The 20,388-nt window shown below is 46.2% G+C and overlaps 1 protein-coding gene and 3 non-coding genes across 5 annotated transcripts; all 4 read left to right on the top strand.

The window, feature by feature from the left end:
- The first annotated feature begins 4,065 nt into the window (after positions 1-4,065).
- FAM122B (family with sequence similarity 122B) lies at positions 4,066-11,584 on the top strand. 2 transcript variants are annotated; one of them, XM_032228204.1, is made up of 10 exons: positions 4,066-4,471; positions 5,978-6,056; positions 6,975-7,031; positions 7,554-7,597; positions 7,676-7,730; positions 7,920-8,021; positions 8,169-8,257; positions 8,962-9,023; positions 10,014-10,110; positions 10,935-11,584. In XM_032228204.1, the coding sequence occupies exons 1-10, from the start codon at positions 4,365-4,367 to the stop codon at positions 11,083-11,085; spliced, it is 843 nt and encodes a 280-aa protein (XP_032084095.1). In that variant the 5' UTR covers positions 4,066-4,364; the 3' UTR covers positions 11,086-11,584. The 2 variants fall into 2 exon arrangements, with proteins under 2 accessions (XP_032084095.1, XP_032084094.1); XM_032228203.1 differs by having other exon boundaries at positions 4,067-4,471; positions 8,959-9,023.
- LOC116516286 lies at positions 6,739-6,873 on the top strand. Its single transcript, XR_004256343.1, has one exon. It is a non-coding gene; the product is annotated as a small nucleolar RNA U109 (small nucleolar RNA).
- On the top strand, positions 9,242-9,373 carry LOC116516284. The gene has a single exon (XR_004256341.1). It is a non-coding gene; the product is annotated as a small nucleolar RNA U109 (small nucleolar RNA).
- On the top strand, positions 10,615-10,746 carry LOC116516285. Its single transcript, XR_004256342.1, has one exon. It is a non-coding gene; the product is annotated as a small nucleolar RNA U109 (small nucleolar RNA).
- Positions 11,585-20,388: the final 8,804 nt, after the last annotated feature.

The raw sequence follows: 20,388 nt of genomic DNA, 5'->3' as shown, positions 1-20,388 counted from the left end.
GAGGGAACTCCGGGAACTTCTCCCAATGGCCCAACCGGGGATTTTATTTTAGGAAGAAACAGGTCAAATCCATGGGGATTTGACGTGGATCCACGTGAAATCCATTTCACATCCAAATATACTTATGGGATAAATATTCCTGCATTGTTTCACTTGAGAGCTACAAGTCTCTCTTGAGGAGAAGGAAATCCCCAAGAGGAACATGGTCTCTAACCAATTTCCTTGCCTACATGATGTACAATGACAAGAAAGGCTATACCCGTGATGGCAAACCTACGGCACACGTGCCAGAGGTGACACGCAGAGCCTTCTCTTGTGGGCATGTGTGCCTTAGCCAGCTGCTCTTCTGTTTTCTGGTGTGCACATGCGCAGCTGGTTTCACGGGTGCCAGAGGGCCACAAAACAGCCTGAAAATAGCTCCCAAAACAGGCTGGTTTTGGGGATCTTTTTCACGACCAAAAAATGCCCCCAAAACAGACATGTGTGCAACGACCAGCTGGTCTTCCGGTTTCCAGTGCTGTGGTGTGCGCAAAGAGCAGCTGGGTGATGCGCATGTGTGTACCAGAAACATGAAGACTAGGTTTCTGGCATGCGCCGGGCAGCTGGTCTTCGGGTTTGCGGCACTGCAGCGCACACATGTTCCGATTAGGGTACTCAGTGAGTGCCAAAAAGGTTCACCATCTTTGGGCTATACTACACCATGAATATAGAAGATACTCTTTAGCTAACCATAGTTTCTCAGCATCTCACAAAGGTTATAGTCTTTCTCCAGCCCAACAGGTGCATCTATATTTTGTACACTGGGATTATAATCACCAGATTATTTAAACAGCTGGTTTGACGTGAGAAAGAGCTGCTTCACAGATGTCTACGGAGATTCTCAATCATCCAGGTCATGGTTGCCCCCAAATATGGTTTTCCAAAAGGCACCTGGGCTTTCTTGAGGGTTTTTTTCCCCACCTTGAAAATGTTTTTTTTACCTCTCATCCAAGAAATTTCAATTTTGAACTGAAGAAGCTTCTTGGACGAGAAGCAAAATGTTTTCAAGGAAAAAAAAAACACCAAGAAATTCCAGTTGTTTTTGTAGGGGACAGCTGCCTTACAGCGTTCTAGGAACCGCCATGGAATATATAGCCTTATACACCCGAAATAAATTATAATTTAGAACCTTTTTAAAAGGGGAAGAGTCCCACAAAGGTCCAGATGAAACTCGAGCAGATTGGCCTAACCATTTATTTTGGCAAGGGTTGAGTTTGTACAACATGCTAATCCCTAAATCTTGGCCAATGAAGATAATTGCTAGCATCTCACAACATAAATGTCTTAAGAGTTACACAGGATGGCCCAGTTCACTAAGAGACTAAGATATAATATGTCTTGCTTAGATGAGTAATTACAGTTTGTTTAGACATCCTGAGTGTTGCAGAAAGTACATCATTAATTCCTTTTATTTTCCCAAGTCAATTTACCCGCCTTTAATGATGCTAAACTGTGTTTCTCTTGGCTTAAATAGAGGCAATATGCCCATATTACTCTAGTCCTCCATAACTATTTATTTAATTGTAACTCCGTGTGTAGTCTTAAGCAAAGTCTTAACAAAACATGGTTTACAGCTAAAAGTTGCACAAACCCACTTAATTTATATATATATATATATATATATGTATGTATGTATGTATGTATGTATGTATGTATGTATGTATGTTTGTATGTTTTTGTGTGTGTGTGTTGTATTTGTGCTGATAAATAAATAAAGGGACAAATATCAGCACAAATACAACACAAAATGTAACAAAGGCAACAGTAAAATATTGGGCTTTCTGTCTGGATGGTCTCTTGTGACGAGCCGATGGACAGAGAATGGAAGCAATTAGCTTCCTCCCATAATTGGGACATACCAGGGGTTGTGACACTAAGTAACTAACTAATTAACTAACTAACTAACTAACTAACTAACTAACTAACTAACTATACATACATACATACATACATACATACATACATACATACATATATGCTTCAAACACACACATCTTGGTACCATCTGTAGACAACCAAACCTTTCAAGAATAAAAAGCAAGGTGAGATAAGAGACCACTCGCCAATTCCACCACGAATCAAAATATAGTTTTTGGCAACTTTGTGAAAAATGGAATTGTGAGGTCTCTTTTTTTTACTTACCAGCTTAATAATAATTTAAAAAAGAAACTGCTCCAGCCTTACAGGATAAATCCACCCCAAATCTCTCTCTCTCTCCTTCCCATCTCTGGCTAAGCAAGGACTCAATTTATACCATTAATTCTTTTTGTGGGAGGTCCCTAGATGGACACAGGTGGAGAGAATGACCGATCTGGATGAATTTGACCAGCCAAGCAAAAGAGTGGAGGAATTTTCCTTCCTGGATGGTTTTGGGGGGAAACGTGGGATGCCTCCTTTTTGGGAAAAGTGTGTTTTCTACACCCCAGAGGACAAGGCATTCTGTAGAACTGTAGCAGAGACTTTGTGATATTGGAGAGTAACGTTTTATAACTGCAGGGTGAACTTATAAGTCATTCAACCACAGAACAATTGTAATATAGGTTTTCCCTTATTCCATTTTTTGGAGGGGGGGGGCTGTTCTTCCCTCCTTTGCTTTTCCTATTTATTAGGATTTGCTAATCCTAATTTTTTTTCTTTATTGTCTAGCAAACCTGATGATTTTTAATTGCAGGTGTTTTTTTTTCTGTCCCTCATTTTATTTGTGAAAGTTCCAAATAAAAGTTTGAATAAAAAGGGACAAACCACAGCTAAACCATGGTTAAGCCCTAGGCATTGTGTGTTCATTAGGATTTGCTAATCCTAATTTTTTTTCTTTATTGTCTAGCAAACCTGATGATTTTTAATTGCAGGTGTTTTTTTTTCTGTCCCTCATTTTATTTGTGAAAGTTCCAAATAAAAGTTTGAATAAAAAGGGACAAACCACAGCTAAACCATGGTTAAGCCCCAGGCATTGTGTGTTCATCTATTAGGATTTGCTAATCCTAATTTTTTTTCTTTATCGTCTAGCAAACTTGATGATTTTTAATTGCCGGTGTTTTTTTTTCTGTCCCCCATTTTATTCGTGAAAGTTCCAAATAAAAGTTTGAATAAAAAGGGACAAACCACAGCTAAACCATGGTTAAGCCCCAGGCATTGTGTGTTCATCTATTAGGATTTGCTAATCCTAATTTTTTTTTTTCTTTATCGTCTAGCAAACTTGATTTTTAATTGCAGGTGTTGTTTTTTTCTCTCTCCCCCATTTTATTCGTGAAAGTTCCAAATAAAAGTTTGAATAAAAAGAGACAAACCACAGCTAAACCATGGTTAAGCCCCAGGCATTGTGTGTTCATCTATGTTGTCAGGCTTCCTTCCCTAGGATATGACTGTCACAGCAGAAGACCAAGCCTACTCCAGAGCTACTGTACACGTGTGAACCAAGCCCCCCAGCCTCCCCCCCCCCCCGCTGTAATCATGACTTGGGATCAGGTGCGAATCCGGCCCTTCTCCCTTTTCAGGTAAGGCTATTGAGCTGCACCGCTTTCGCGAACAGGGCGAAAAAACACAAGCGCGGCCTTCAATTCGCAGCGTCGTTTTAAGAAGAGGGAGTTTAAAAAATCCCGGCGCTAAAAACCAAAGCGATGCAGGGTGGGATTCGAACCCGCCACCTACAACAGGCATAAAAGGAGAAAAATAATAATTAAAAAAAAAGGCCAGGGAATGTTCCCGGACCGCTCTCGCTGAAAGCGCTCCTCCGATTGGCTAGTCGGAGCGGAGCGACGCTACTAAGTAACCCGCCGCGCAGCCAATCAGCGCCTCCCCTGACGGCTCGCCCAAGCGTGATTCGCCTTTTTTTTCTTTTTCCCACCCCGCAAGGGAGGGTGAGGGGCCGAGCATCCCGCCCGCGGCGGCGCGAGCGGCCGTCGTCGCGCATGCGCAGGACCGCCGAGCGGCCTACTCTCCTTCGCCTCCCCTTTCCTCCCGCCCCCGACCGCTACTGCCACCGCCTTGGCAACCGCCGCCACCGCGCAGGCGCGGCCGGGCAGATGCGCGCGCACCCCGTCTCCTTTTCCCTCAGAGAGCCGCCGGGCGGGCCAGGCCGGGCCGCGGCCACGAAGAGGCAGGGCGCTGCCGCCCCGCGATCCCCCCGGCATGGGGCGCCGCCGGCGCCGGGGCTGCCGAATCCCGCTGCACCGCCCCGGCCTGCGCCCGCGCCCACGGAGCTTGTAGCCGGGGGAGGCGGCCTGAGGCCTCCGTCGAACCCCGCCGCTGCGCCCCGCCGTCCCGCCGGGCATGAGCCGGCCAAGCGGCCTTCCTCCTTCTCTTCCTCGCTGAGCGCCGCCCTCGCCATGGCCCAGGCCGAGAAGATGGAGCTGGACCTGGAGCTGCCCCCGGCCGGGAGCGACGGCGGCGGCCTGAGGCGCTCCAACAGCGCGCCGCTCATCCACGGCCTCAGGTGACTGCAGGGCCCATCCGCCACCGCCGGCCGGGGTGGGGTGGGGGAAGAGGACAGAGCCGGGCCCGCCGGGCAGGATGGGCTCTGCAGTCCAAGGCGGAGGAGAGGGCTCGTCCCGGCCGCCCTCTTCGCAGAGGGTCAAGACTACAAAACCCATGCTGCGCATCCGTGCAGGGTGGGATTTCCCCCCTTTTTTTTCTTCCAAAGGGCGCCAGGTTGGAGAAAGCAGGTCTGGAGACCCCCCCCCATCCCCACCCCTTAAATGGGGTTGTATATGTGGAGATGAAGACTTTTGAAAAATATGGATTTATTGGCGTTTGTGGGGTGGCTTGAAGGGTCTCGGGGACCCCCAGGACACACAGGAAGGGCCTCTGTGGCTTGGGGAGACCCCCAGGTTTTCTGGTGTATGTGTGGCTGCTTTTCCCCCTCCAATAACCTTCCTTACAAGAGTGTCGAGAAGGATGAAATTGATATAAATCTGCAATTCCTTTTTATTAGTTCCTAAACCTTTTTTTTTTTTTTTTTTTGCCATCATCCTTCCCTTTTGGGCACCACCCGCCCTAAAAATTCAGGTGCACTGAAAACGATGCAATGAAATTTTAGAAAGAAGGGGATTTATGGTGACAACGCAAGGAAAAAGGTTTTTTTTCGCACCTTGCCTGGATTGTGTCTGCACCTCCCCAAAGGAAGTACTCTTTGAAGCCTCAAAGAGTAATAAAAGACCCCAAAAAATACCCCACCACACCCCAATGATAATGATGATAATGTATTATTAAAGCAAAAGACAAAATTCAATATTGATAATGATGTATAATTAAAGCAACAAGGTTTATAGCAATAGCAGTTAGCAGTTAGACTTATATACCGCTTCATAGGGCTTTCAGCCCTCTCTAAGCGGTTTACAGAGAGTCAGCATATTGCCCCCAACAACAATCCGGGTCCTCATTTTACCCACCTCGGAAGGATGGAAGGCTGAGTCAACCCTGAGCCGGTGAGATTTGAACAGCCGAACTGCAGAACTGCAGTCAGCTGAAGTAGCCTGCAGTGCTGCATTTAACCACTGCGCCACCTTGGCTCTGTAATAATGTGGCACGTTGAGATGGCCTAGGTTGGTCTAGATCAATGTTTCTTAACCTCCACAACTTTGAGAGTTGTGGATTTCATCGCACAGAATTCCCCAGTCGGAGTAACCTAGATTTGCAATGGAAGTTATCAAGGTGTGAATCTTTCCTCCCCAGGCTGCAGAACCACAGAATCAACCAGTTATTTGGGTATCTGCTCAAAGGTTGGGGGAATGCAATGATAGGTATATAACCTACACATTTATGGCCCTTCCAATTTACATGGTACCCTGCAGAACAGTTCTAGCCAAAAGGACAGGTTTCTTCTTTACAGCACTTAAGGCATGTAGTAGGAAAAGGCCACAGACTGCAAAAGAATGGAAGGTAGATTAATGGTGGGAAAACCATTCCAGAGTTGTAACAATTCTGCTTTATTTCTTTCCAGTGATAATTCACAGGTTTTTCAGCCTTATGTCTTACGAACCCGCAGGAACAGCACAACAGTTATGAACCGGCATAGCATGGTGAGTGTTTTGGAGGCACAGAAAGATTCTGGACTTTATACATTGCGAAGGTGATTGGAATTGAAGGGCCCCCTTTGTCAAGGCAAGAGAAGATCATGCTGAAGGCCGAACTTTAGTGACTGATATGGTTTGATCCCCTAAGAGGCAGCAGCTAGGCAATGCTAGGATTTACAGATGGGAGTCCACTGGAAGGCTACTGAAGGAGGAATTAGGTAGCAGAAGGGGTGGGAATGGAGCCAGGGCAGCAGGCTGATTTTGCCAGGAGAATAACAACCTATCGGTCTTTTTGGAGACAGAGAAATTGGCCTGTGGATGTATTTGTGAATGTGCACATACATGCACTGGGAAACACAGGATGGGCAAACACATGATCCTCTTGTGTCACGTGACCAGGAGGGAAGAGGACCTAGAATGATTTGTCGGCTACATCCTGAGCAGGTGCCCTTCCCAAAGGCTGAGAAATCCAGAAGTATGCACTTTCTTTCAGGTTTTTGGTTGGGTTCAACAGCATCAAAAATGCCCCTCTGGATTTTAACACACATAGTTAATTCTGCAGCTGTGTCGCCTGTTTTGGGAAAAAGCGTTTGAGTTCATGTCTTTTCTTAGCGGCTAAAATATACAAAGCAATGGGCTTTATTTTGTCACGCATTGGGTCATTTTGGAATGTGGGAGTTGCGTGGTTCTGCATGATGGAAACAGTTAATTCTTCCTTCCTTCCAAGGAGAATGAGTATTCCTTCAGTGCTATAAAATGAGGAGCTTTCCGAGCCCCTTTCCTTGAAGCACAGGTTGCGTGGTAGTATGTTCCTCCAACATGGAAATAATGCTCCTGAAAGGAAGGAAGTTTTGTTTTGCTTGTGTTTTTTTTAATTTTTGCTGGCTTTTGAAACAACTGCCTGTGGTTGTTTTTTTTCCCCAGCTGATACCATCATCTCCGATCCGTATCCCTAGTAGTCGACTCCATCAGATCAGGAGGGTAAGTGAATAAAACAGGTTCCTTTCTTCCATGAAAAGAACATACCTCAGGTTTCTGTGCAGGTTCTTTTTTAACTGATTCAAAAACATAGCTGGCACAGGGACATTTTTGGCAACCTAAATTGAACATCACGCTTATTCCAAATGTTCTGTCTGTTAGAGCTTTCTTTTGTGAAAGCGCGCGCACGCACACACACACACACACACACACACACACACCCTCTAGATTGCAGGGATCTCCCTTAGCAACTTTACGACTTGTGGACTTCAACTTGTGAAGTTGAAGTGTGCAAGTCGTAAAGCTGCCAAAGTTGGAGATGCAAAGACCGCTTCCAGCTTCCAGCTGACATTGGGAGTGCAAGCAAGCAGTGCTGTATAGAAGGAATATTCTCGCCCCCAAGCCATGGTCCACCTGACCATGTTACTGCTTTCTGCTCTTCTTAACTACATTGATAACAGAGTGCCAGTCAATTTAGGCAGGAAGGTATGAACCCCCGAGACATTAATTCTTCCTCTTCCTCAGGAGGAAGGCGTGGACCTGATGAACAGAGAAACAGCCCATGAAAGGTAGGTGTGATTCAGACACTCTCTAGAAGTGGCGCCTCTGGTCCTGCTGTGGCACTGATGACCCTTTTTGTGTTTTAGGGAAGTGCAAACAGCAATGCAGATAAGCCAGTCATGGGAAGAAAGCTTGAGCCTGGTAATCTCTTTATACAGATGTTTAATGTTTTAATTCCACTCCTTCACTTAACCAGTGAACGCAAGGAGCAAGACAGAGGTAGCTTAAGGGGAGTGGCCGGTTCGCCACTTGGCTTTTCCTTAGAACGGCTCAGCTTTTCTGGCTGCCACATGCCACGTAAACCATAAATGGGATGCTTTGTGTTCCCAGAGCGACAACGACTTGGACAAATCCGAAAAATCTTCCTCTCCAAAGAGAATAGACTTCATTCCTGTTTCTCCAGCTCCTTCACCCACCAGAGGTATAGGAAAGGTAGGTCGGAGAGATCTGGAGAAGGGGCCAAAGGGGGTCTGAATTGCCCCCCTCCTCTCCTGTCCACGGATCATGCTGGTGAATTTTTCATTTGTGCCTTTTTAAATCCCATGCATTTTTTTTTTTTTTTTTGCTTTTCCTTCCTAGCAATGCTTCTCACCGTCTCTGCAAATGTTTGTGAGCAGTAACGGATTGCCTCCGAGCCCTATTCCTAGTCCCACGAGGAGATTTTCAAAGTGAGTTGAAGTGTTTTGAGATATGGAGGCCTTCTTAATAATAACAGTTTCACTACTGTAATACCACCTGGATCCACCCAAGGATGGAGCTAACATTAGCAAATGTTCCAAGTATTGACAACGTCTGGCTGGATGCTTCCCTCTGTGGAAGGTTGCGTAGATATCCTCAGATTCTGTCTGTAGTTCCTGGTCCCTCCATGGGCTTGCTTCCATGGGTAAGGTAAGAGTCCAGGAAGGTAGAATTCTGGAAAATCTAGATTTGCTTTTTTAAATAATTCAACTCGGGTATCTAGCTTGTGAAACTTAAGAAACACCTCAGTAAATCTATAAATCTTCAGTCACACATAAATCTAGCTTCCTTTTTTAAAAACTAAACTCCATCAGGTAATTGCTTGTGAAACTTTAAAAAATGCTAGATGTATCTTAACCTTAAGCTCTTTATTGGCCCTTCTACATGTCCTCTACGAGAAATCCTGTCCATTCTGTCCAGATTGGTTGCTTCCAAATGTACTCCCAACTCCCAGAAACCTTTGGTTAGATTAGCTTTTAAGGCTGGCAAAAAGTGGGGTCTTCTATTTCTAGAGCTCCTACATAATTATAGTCGCAAAACAGACACTGATTTTAAAATAATTCAGGGTTTCCTTACAACCTTCAGAGGCTTCAAACATCCTAGAAAGATAATACTCCGACTTTGATTTTAGCAGGAGGAGTCAGAGTCCAATCAACTGCATCAGGCCCAGTGTACTTGGTCCCATTAAAAGAAAAGGTATGTAATGCTTCCAAAATGTTGTCCAGTACATCAGGTATTAGGCAGCACAAGGATGTTCCCCCAGCTGGCCGTTGCTATGTCCTTGGGGGAGAGAGAGCCTGGTTTATCGATCACTTCCTCCTGATGGAACGATCTCAATTCACAGAGACATCTGTGTGAAGTTCTTGGACACAGGCTGGTGTATGTGACCACTGAGAATGGCATCCCTTGTATTTCCGCGTGATGGAAGTCTTATTCTTCTATGTTCTAAGGAGAATGCATATTCCTTCCGCGCTATAAAATGAGGAGATTTCAGGGCCACCAGCCTTGGAGTAGAGGCTGAATGGTAGTATATTTCTCCTACATTAAAAACGCAGAGTCTTGAATTTTTGCTCCTGCTTTGCGCGGTCTCTAGCTGATTCCAGTAGGGCTACAAAAGTAACCTTCCATAAATCTCAGCAACAAGCAAGAAGCTGAAAAAAATCTTGGATTTTGGTCTTGGATCACACAAACAAGAATTCTCAAGAGAGGGAGGTGGTTGTTGAAAGTAGCTCTCTTGCTCTCTCTAAGCAGAAAGTAGAAACTTCTTTATCCTCTTCTGTTTGATTAAGAAGGGGGGAAAAAACCTTGCAAAAGGTTGGATATAACCTGGGCATGTTGTTGGAGCTTGCAGGATAATTCCTTCGGAAGAGAAGGAAGGGGTTAACCTCCCTCCTTTTGAAAAATAGCCATGTACCGTGGGTAGTTTGCCAAGGGCTTATTTTTCAGAAGGAGGCCAGGAGGGACACGTCCTACCTGCTAAATGTCAAGAATAAGACACCCTTTATGTGTTCATAGCACAACTCTCCCAGTTCCCTTTGTTCTTAACAAAGCTTTGATTTTCTGTGCCATGATGATATTTATCTTGCCTCCCGTGGCAAAGTGTGGCCATCTGAAGTAGATGATGGGACCGCCTCTCTTAAAAGGCTTCCTTTTCAAATCTAATTAGAACGGCTTGAATCCCCACAGGTGAAATGGAAACTGAAAGCCAGCCAAAGAGACTTTTCCAGGGAACCACGAACATGCTTTCTCCTGATGTCACCCACCTGACCGACCTCAGCTCATGGTAAATTATTTCTGCAGAAAAGGTGCTTGGAATTCGCCGCCTTATGAATGGGGCATCAAGGCACTTGTGGCCCCTGATCCTTACAGTTTCATACAGCATGCATAATTTTTATGACCCGTGCTGAGAAGTCCATGGATCAAGCAGGAAGAATCACCCTGAGGTTTAAGAAAGGGCTACAAAGCTTGGCCAGATGTTTGCTTCCAGGACAGACGTTCTGAAACTCAATCCGAGCCGTTTCTCAGGCTGAGCTGGGACACCATCTCGTCTGATCCTCTGAAAAGCTGCCACTGGTCAGCAGCTCCACTGGGGGAAAGTGTTAATTCCCATCTTTTTGGTGTCCGTTATGGTACATAATGGTGGCTCAGTGGCTAAGACGCTGAGCTAGTCAATCTGAAAGGTTGGCAGTTTGGCGGTTTGAATCCCTAGCACTGTGTAACGGACTGAGCTCCCGTTACTTATCCCAGCTTCTACCAATATAGCAGTTTGAAAGCATCCCTTGTATTTCCGCGTGATGGAAGTCTTATTCTTCTATGTTCTAAGGAGAATGCATATTCCTTCCGCGCTATAAAATGAGGAGATTTCAGGGCCGCCAGCCTTGGAGCAGAGGCTGAACGGTAGTATATTTCTCCTACATTAAAAACGCAGAGTTGCTCCTGTTTTACGCGGTCTCTAAGCTGATTCCAGTATGGCTACAGAACCTTCCATAATATCTCCTTCAGGATATTGTTTAAGGGCCATTCTGCAAAAGGGCAGCTGCGCCATCCTTTTTATCCAAATTCTACCTGAATAAAATGGTGTGTTCCCCCCCCCTTATTTCTTCCCAGTTTGTCTTCGGATATCCTGGATGGGAGCACCAGCAGCATCAGCTCTTCCTCCGACTCCTTGGCCAAAGGCAGCACCACCGCCGAATCGCCCCTCGCATGCTCCAACTCCTGCTCTTCCTTCCTCTTGATGGACGACCTTTCGCCCAAGTGACTTTTCCCAGGGGAGGGGTCGACATCTGCTGACTCTCTCAACTCTGCACAGGCGCTGAGAAAATCGATGGGAAATGAATCCTCCAGGACCTGAGGATTTTAAGTACTGAGTGGAAATAATGAATGCGACTTTTAATTCTTGGCAACTTCTCCGAGTGGGTTTTGATGATCTTTTTTTCCTCTTTCGACCGACATGCCAGGCCCTTAACGATTGGTCCTTTTGGCTGTCTGGTTCTGCGGCTTTTTTTTTTTTTAAAAAAACCCCAACCCCGTTATTTTACTCGTATCTGTTGAGAATCATTACTATCTTTGCTTTAAAAAGAAACCGCAGTGCTTTTTAGAATTTTTCAGGACAAGCACCTAATTTATATGAGTGTGAAAATGGTAGGCGGGGAGCCTTTCACTGTTGCTATCATGGTCGTGGGTTCTGGAGGTAGCGGATGGGGATGAGGGAATTGTTAGAAAACTGTCCTTGTTCAACATGCTTTTTTTTTTTTTTTTTAAAGAATAACCTAGATTGCTCTAGAAATTCATTAAGGGGGAAGAAATGAACTGTTTCTGATGGACAAGGGCACATTCTGGGCCTCCTCCCCTCTCCGTTCACAATACCCCTAAAAGAATTATTTAATAGGAGAGCCTCCTTTATTTCTAGTCGCATCTTCCACTTCTTCATTTACAGAGAAGAGGAAGAAGTTGCAAAATTGCCCTTTGTGGTTCAAGCAGCGGCCGCCACCGTCCCCTTTGGGGAGCCTGAACACTTTGTGAAGGCCGGCTCCGTTGCAGCAGAGTATCCATAGCGGATGGAGGAGGATTGAACTCGTCCGCTGCGTCTCGGGTTGCACAGAGGTGGCTTCCAAGGCTGCAGGGATGATGACCGGTGGCAAAAAAAATATCTGGGGGTGGGTGGGAGAAGGGGAAAGGGGGCAATTGTTTCGGCTATCAAGTAGAGTACGTCGAATAGTCGGTGTCTCCCGCGGCACTGAGCAACGTTTGTGCCTTAGGAGACCTAGTAAAAGAATGGAAGAATGTAAGCAAAGGATCTGGGTGGAGGGGAAAGGCTTTAAGGAGGAAATGGGAAGGGGGGCTCATACCAGGTGCTGCTGCCCTCCTGCTGCTCTTTGGTGGTTCCTGAGGGGCTGGAAGGGGAGGAGATCCTCCCACCTCTCCAGGGTCAGGTTTGCCTGGAAGGCAGCAGCCACAAGACCTGCTGAATGGCCTGAAATGCGTTGGTTGGGCTCGAAACTCTGTTGGTCCACGAGGAGAGCTTCCCTTTAAGCCAGGAGGAGGGACAACCTGTAGTAGCTTAGCTATGTTTGGGCTACAGCCAATGGTTTATTTACGTCTTGAGATCTTAACCAGGCTTAACCAACAGAAAAGAGATCTACTTGTAATCTACTGTGTTATGCTATTTATTATTTATAACTGTAAAAAAAAAAGTCTGGTGTTGAATTATAGTATTTTTTTATGATTGAAACCCTTTTTTATGTTTCGTGAGTGCTGGCTAATCTGTATTGGAGAGGCAATCTTGTCTGCCAAAACAAAAACAATGTATGCTTCCCCTTTTGAATGTTTGTGAGTATCCACACGCTCTTTTTGTCAAAATCCAAGTTTGGGGGTGGGGTGGGGGTCTCCCCACCCCCACCCCCCTTTGGGTAAGATAATAGCACTGAATTTGACACGGGATTGTGCTGACCTGAAAGGCACAGGAACCTCTGCCAATGTTTGCCTGTAGTGGGGGGCGGGGGGGGGGGGGGGAGACCCATAGAGAAGACTTCATCCTACAAAAGAGGTCGTTTCATTTTCCGTACTTTTAGCATTTTGGTTTTGAAAGTGTTTGGAATTGTAATAAGTGCTACATTCGGGCCAGCTGTGCCTCCGTTATTGTGATCTCACTATGGAGAGTTAGTTTCCCCACTTCCAATAAATATTGTAAGATATTGGCTGGTACCTTTTCCTTTTTCAGCAGCACGGATAATTCCGTGAGCCCAGGATATGCTGACGCGGACGCCCGTTGGCTACTGCTGATTGGCATTTGACGCGTCGGGCAGGGGATTTTCCATCTTTTTGTCGTTTTTTCTCTCCCAATGCTTTTTATTCCTCTCGCTCTTGCGTTCGAGAAATAAGTTCAGTGCAAACGCCATTGTGCGGTTTCGCTGCATCTCACATTCAAATGCCATTGTCGAGGTGGCGCAGTGGTTAAATGCAGCACTGCAGGCTACTCAGCTGACTGCAGTTCGGCTGTTCAAATCTCACCGGCTCAGGGTTGACTCAGCCTTCCATCCTTCTGAGGTGGGTAAAATGAGGACCCGGATTGTTGTTGGGGGCAATATGCTGACTCTGTAAACCGCTTAGAGAGGGCTGAAAGGCCTATGAAGCGGTATATAAGTCTACTGCTATTGCTATTGTCTGCAAAACATTCAAAGAGCGTATTTTTAGTTGATTTTTAATTCCTTTTGGTTTCTATGGGCACCCCTTGAGTTAACGGCCACAGGTGAGCCCCCAACGTATGCGCAGTCAAGTAATTGGGGTACACTGCAAACCGCCCTAAAGGTCTCCCCACCTATCGTCCCTTTGAAATTGGGCCATAAGTAGCCTTTGACAGGTCTGTCACAACAAGTTGCTAAAGAACCAGTCGCAAGCTGAAGGACGATCTGTAATAAGAGAGCCAAGCCATAACTTGGCCTTGTGTTTGGTCCATTTCTGTGGCCACAAAGCAAGTTGAAAATAGCTTTAAACTTCCAAGTTTTGGAGAAAGTGGTCACCAGAACAAACCTTGTTTGTGTGTGTCTTTGCAGCGAACCCTTGGAAAAACAGCCTCGGAGAGATTGTGGTTGTTGCAGCTGTTTTTTCTTGTTACTGTGTTGTGGGCTTTGCTGTCTGAGTTTTTCTAGACCTAATTCTAGAGTTTCAGAGAATTGTTTCCAACACCTTTTACTTCTTCCTCCCGTAGTAGGGCATTGCGCACGGGCTTGTTTTAGTTCGCACTGAAGCTTCAAAACTGACAAGCTATCAAGTCACTGTCGATCCTTGACCACTTAGGTAAAAATGTTCTCCAGGATGACCTGTTGTTTTTTTTCCTGATCTTCTAATGGCATTGCAAACTTCATCTCTGCCCAGCTGATCCTCCTCTTCCTCCTCCCTTTCATGTCTCCCAGCATTAGAGCTTCTCCAGAGGGCCAGCCCTTCACAGAAATGTGCGCGCAATTGAATACTTTGAGTCCGTCTGGAGTGATAACCCTGGGTCAACGCGTTGGGTGACCCCATTGGCTTGTTTTGTTGGCCCTCCGAGATATTCCCAGAAGCCGCCCCCAACACCAAAGTTCAAAGCAGGAGTGTCACTAGCCTCCTCCTTCAAAGTACTAACTCCCGCAGGATTAGTTTCCGTGGAAATTTGCTCACAACAGTGAGGTCAATCTGACTTTGTTCCCAGTTCTGCTTGGCATCGAAGAACAATAAGCTTAATGGAGGTGGCCGTCTTTGTGCCGTTGTGTCGTGACTGACATCTCCACCTCCAGGTTTCCCCCCCCCCCCTTTTCCCCTTCGGTTTCTTTATACTAAAATTGGGACATATCTGAGGCTTATGTATGTTTATTATAGGTTATTATAACTGCCTAACATGCAAAATAGTCCCAAGTTCAAATCCCAGTAAGGGTATGGCTAGCTGATGAGAGCTAAATAGCTTAAAATAGATCTATATTAGTCTCCCTTCATTTATTTATCAGCAATATACGTGTGTGTGTGTGTGTGTGTATGTATATGTATGTATGTGTGTGTGTATGTATATATATCTGTGTGTGTGTGGTATGTGTATGTATATATATATGTATGTATTTAGTGTCACAACCCCTGGTGTGCCCAAATATGGGAGGAGGCATACTGCTTCCTTTCTCTGTCTATCGGCTCATCACAAGAGACCAGACAGACAGAAAGCCAATATTTTTACTGTTGCCTTTGTTACATTTGTGTTGTATTTGTGCTGATAAATAAATAAAGGGAGACTAGTATAGATCTATTTCAAGCTATTTAGCTCTCATCAGCTAGCCATACCCTTACTGGGATTCGAACCTGGGCTGTATTACATATTAGGCAGATGTGTTAACCACTAAGCCACAAGGTTCTCCTCCTTTATCAGCTGAGCCAGGGAAATAGGTATGTATTTAGTGTCACAACCCCTGGTATGCCCAAATATGGGAGGAAGCCTACTGTTTCCATTCTCTGTCTTATCGGCTCGTCACAAGAGACCATCCAGACAGAAACCCAATATTTTTTACTGTTGCCTTTGTTACATTTGTGTTGTATTTGTGCTGATAAATAAATAAAGGGAGACTAGTATAGATCTATTTCAAGCTATTTAGGTTCAAATCCCAGTAAGGGTATGGCTAGCTGATGAGAGCTAAATAGCTTGAAATAGATCTATACTAGTCTCCCTTTATGTATTTATCAGCACAAATACATATATGTGTATATATATATATATATATATGTGTGTGTGTGTGTGTATGTATGTGTGTGTGTGTATGTATGTACGTATGTATGTATGTACATGGGCGCATGCACACAAACACACGCACACATCAAAAGCATGCGTCATTATTTGCAAAACCTCTTTTAAGTTTGGCAAACAATTTTTCCTGAAAGTCATTTTTGCACAAAAGTGATTTGCACTGTAGGGAGGAATTAAGTGTTCCTACCAGCATGTTGCTTTGCAAAATACAGAACAGGCTGAATTCCCCAAGGGGACACAAAGTTGGCGTTGTTCAGAAGCGCGCACAAGTCTATTTAAGTACAGGTGGTCTTCCACTTACATCCACAATTGAGCTCGGAACGTATGTCGCTAAGTGTGACATTCGTTAAGCGAGACTTGTCCCTTTCTTGGCCGCCGTCGTGAAGTGAACCGCTGCAGGGGTTGAGTCAGAGACACGGTTGCAAAGTGAATCGAGCTTCCCCCGTTGACTTTGCTTGCCAGAAGGTCGTAAAAGTGAGAAGACGTGAGCCCAGAAATCCGCAACCGTCATACATATGAATCAGTTGCCAAGTGTCTCAATTTTGATCATGTGACCACAGGGATGATGCAACGGCCGTGTGAAAAACGATCACGGGTCCCTTTTTTTTAGTGTCGTTGCGACTTTGAAGGGTCGCTAAACGAATTGTTGTACCTGTAGAATCTCGGTGACGTTTGCCCCTTGTGCATCGTTGCCCCACATCAGCTGTGCTCCGGTGTTTGGTGGCCTTCCATACCAATGGGGAGTTTTTCTTTCCCTGCCCCACATTCCAAGCCGAGGTGCCGCAGTGGTTAAATGCAGCACTGCAGGCTACTTTAGCTGACTGCAGTTCTGCAGTTCGGCTGTTCAAATCTCACCGGCTCAGGGTTGACTCAGCCTTCCATCCTTCCGAGGTGGGTAAAATGAGGACCCGGATTGTTGTTGGGGACAATATGCTGACTCTGTAAACCGCTTAGAGAGGGCTGAAAGCCCTATGAAGCGGTATATAAGTCTAACTGCAGAGAGACGAGGTGGTGCAGTGGTTAAATGCAGCACTGCAGGCTACCTCAGCTGACTGCAGTTCTGCAGTTCGGCTGTTCAAATCTCATCGGCTCAAGGTTGACTCAGCCTTCCATCCTTCCGAAGTGGGTAAAATGAGGACCCGGATTGTTGTTGGGGGCGATATGCTGACTCTGTAAACCGCTTAGAGAGGGCTGAAAGCCCTATGAAGCGGTATATAAGTGTAACTGCTATTGCTATTCTTCCGGCCTGTTGTATGTCTCTTGCAGACGGCTTCTCCGGAGCTTCCCTGCTCCAGAAATTGTTTCCTAAGCAGGCTTATCTCTGCAGCGGGACCGAGGCTAAATTTGGAGCAACTGCACCACAGCATCTCGGGCGCAGAGTCTCGCTCAAGTCAGCACTTTTATCACGGATGATTCATGCTTTTTCCAGCCGTGCCTTTCCTCTTTTACTTGCTCCCTCCCGCGCGGGCAGACACCGGCCCATCTGTTCAGGATTCTCCCCTTCAGGGGGAGTTCATAATTGTATGTGCGCGATAACAAGCCTTTAGCAGAAAACCAAACCCCGTTCCCTCCGCCGCCTAATTCTCCCTCTAGCGGCTTCTTCCTGCACTGTCGCCATTCCTATGAAAGGTCCCTCCGGGGCAGGGTTCCCCTTGCAATGCCATTTCTCAGCTGGCCCTTGAGAAAGGGAAGGGTCGGCATTAAAGAAATCCACTATCCCAGCGGTGTCCAAGGAAACGTTACCAACCGGCAAGCCCCGAACGAGGTTGGCATTAGCCAAAAAAAAACAAAAAACGAGCGGTTAAAATGCAGGAAGTGGGTGGTAGACCACAGTGACGTCACACCGCTGGTGGCGCTATTTTTACTCCCCTGGGTAATTGTAAACTCGGAGTGAAAGGTAACGGGGAGAAGGAGGAGGGATTTGAAGGGATGGGAGATGGGGGATGAGGTCAAAGCAACAGGCCAGTTTTAAGCCATAGGGTTTGATTGATTGATTGATTGATTTTATTATATTTATATGCCGCCCTTTTCCCCCCGAAGGGGACTCAGGGCGGCTCACAATTCAAATCAGGGAAGGGGGATACAGACAAAAAATAAAAGATGAAACATAACCATACATAATTTAAAAACTCACAACAGTCATACCAATTCGAGACGGGGGGGCAACAGCTCTTTAGCCCCAGGCCTGTCGGAACAGCCAGGTTTTAAGGGCTTTGCGGAAGGCCTGGAGGGTGGTGAGGGTTCGAATCTCCACGGGGAGCTCGTTCCAGAGGGTCGGAGCAGCCACAGAGAAGGCTCTCCTCCGGGTAGTCGCCAGTCGGCACTGGCCGGCGGATGGAATTCGGAGGAGGCCTAATCTGTGGGATCTAATCGGTCTAGTGGAGGTGATTGGCAGCAGGCGGTCTCTCAAGTACCCAGGTTGCTTACTTGAGGGAGAATTTAGAATAGAATGAGCTGGAAGAGACCTTGAAGGTCTTCTAGTCTAGCCCCCTGCTCAAGGAGGAGAACCTAGACCATTTCAGACAAGTGGCTGTTTAGTCTCTTCTTAAACGCCTCCAGTGTTGCAGCGGCCACAATTTCTGGTGGCAAGTTGTCCCACTGGTTAATTGCCCTCATTCTGAGGAAGTTTCTCCTTAATTCCAGGTTGCTTGTCTCTCGGGTTAATTTCCATCCATTGTTTCTTGACATTTGCACGGCATCTGGTAAGGAAGGAATGGAAGTCATCCAGGTTCCCGTAGGAAATTAGGTTAGTGCATCTGTAATCAAGACTCAAAAAAGTCAAAACTCAAGAAAGCCGCTGCTTTACAAGCGTGTTAACCTTGGAGTTGTTGTTTTTCCCTTGTTTCGCTTCTCATCCAAGACGAGAAGCAACGGATGGAAACTAATCAAGGAGAGGAGCAGCCTAGAACTAAAGAGAAACTTCCTGACGGTGAGAGAAATTAACCAGTGGAACTGCTTGCCTCAGGAATTGTGGGCACTTCATCACGGGAGGATTTTCAGAAGAGACTGGACACACCCATTGTTCTGAACGGTATAGAGACGTGATGGCAAAACGTATGGCATGCCGAGCCCTCTCTGTGGGTACGCATGCTATTGCTAGCTGCTCTTCTGGTTTCCGGAGCGCATGTGATGGACGCTTAGTGGATGCTGGAGCACTGCAAAACGGCATGAAAAACTGCCCCAAAAGCAGGCTGTTTTCTGGCCTTTTTTAGGCCATGTTTTGGACTGTTTTTCAGACTGTTTTGAGCCATTTCAAAAACGGCTCGAAGTAGCCTGAAAATGCCCCTGGAAACAGCCCGAAAAATGGCTTGAAAATGGTCCCAAAACAGGCATGCGTGCCGGCCAGCTGGCCTTTGCGTTTCCGGCACTTTGTGTGTGTTTTTTTAATTATTATTTTTATTTTATTTTATCAATTTCATATATACATTCACAATTATATGATCTCATAACTGTTATTAATAATATGTATTTATAACAATTTTTCCCTACTGTTGACAATATACTTGAAGATTGCTTTTTTAACATCCCATAGATCCATCTTATCTTACAACGGTCCTACTTGTTCTTCCCTCCCTCCCTCTTTCCTTCCCTCGTTTCTTCTCTCCTACTCTCCTTCCTTCCCTCCCTCCTTCCCTCCTTCTCTCCTTCCCTCCTTCCTTCCCTCCTTCCTTCCCTCCTTCCTTCCTTCCCTCCTTTCTTTTCTCCTCTCCTTCCTTTCCCCCTTCGTTTCCTCCTTCCTTCCCCCCTTCCTTCTCTCCTACATTCCCTCCTTCCTTCCCTTTCTTCTCTCCTCTCCTGCCTTCCCTACTTTCTTCCCTCCTTTCTTCTCTCCTTCTCTCCTTCCTTCCCTCCTTGCTTCCCTCCCTCCTTCCCTCCCTCCTTCCTACCCCCTTTCTTCTCTTTCTTCTCTCCTTCCTTCCTTCCTCCTCTCCCTTCCCTTCTCTCCTTCCCCTTCCTCCCCTTTACCCTTCCCCTCTTCTTCCCATTCCTCCCCTCTTTCCTACTCTTACATTCCCTCCCATTCTTCCTCTGCCTTTCCCTTTCTCCTATTCCTCTCCTTTCTCCTCTCCTTCCTGTCTTTCCTTCTACTCCTCCCTCCATCCACTCTATCCGTTGTTGTGTTTACATATTCTCTTCAGGGGATGACCTGGTTCTTTTTGCGTTTCCGGCACTTTGATGCACACATGCGCACCCATGTGCGTGCATGCAAGCACACTCGATGCCGAAAAGGTTCGCCAACCCTGGCGTAGGGTACGGGTGTCCAAACGTGGGCAACTTTAAGACTTGTGGACTTCAGAATTCCCCAGCTGGCATGATACTACAGAGTCCCCTGCTTGACCAATGGGGTTGGACTCCGAAGGCCTCCAAGGTCCCTTCTACCTTTGATATTCTGTTCCAGGTACCAAAGAATGGAGAGCTGAACTGAAGAAGCTTCTTGGAGGAGAAGAGAGAGGTCTTCAAGGGAAAAAAAGGCCCAGTTGCCTTTGGGACAATCGTGACTCTGGATGGCTGAGAACCTTCACAGGCCCTTGGATTGGAGAGCCCTTGTGCGCCTCACCAGCCAAGAGATAAGCCGCTCCATTTCCAACCACGCCCGGCCTTGATTCTCAACTGCACGAAAACGTGCAATGAACCGATAGAGGGAGGCCGCCGAACTCTTCATTTAAAAAAAATGATAATAATTACGGGCTTGTGGGTTTACTCTCCTGAGCTCCATCCTGGTGGACATCCCATTCATTCGTCACTCTCCTGAATCCATCCACTTTGCCAACGCTGCACCCCTTCCTCCCAACCATATAG

Source organism: Thamnophis elegans, chromosome 12, assembly GCF_009769535.1.
Source record: "Thamnophis elegans isolate rThaEle1 chromosome 12, rThaEle1.pri, whole genome shotgun sequence".
In the NCBI taxonomy this organism is placed as follows: Eukaryota; Metazoa; Chordata; class Lepidosauria; order Squamata; family Colubridae; genus Thamnophis; species Thamnophis elegans.
This window is presented reverse-complemented; position numbering and strand designations above follow the sequence as displayed.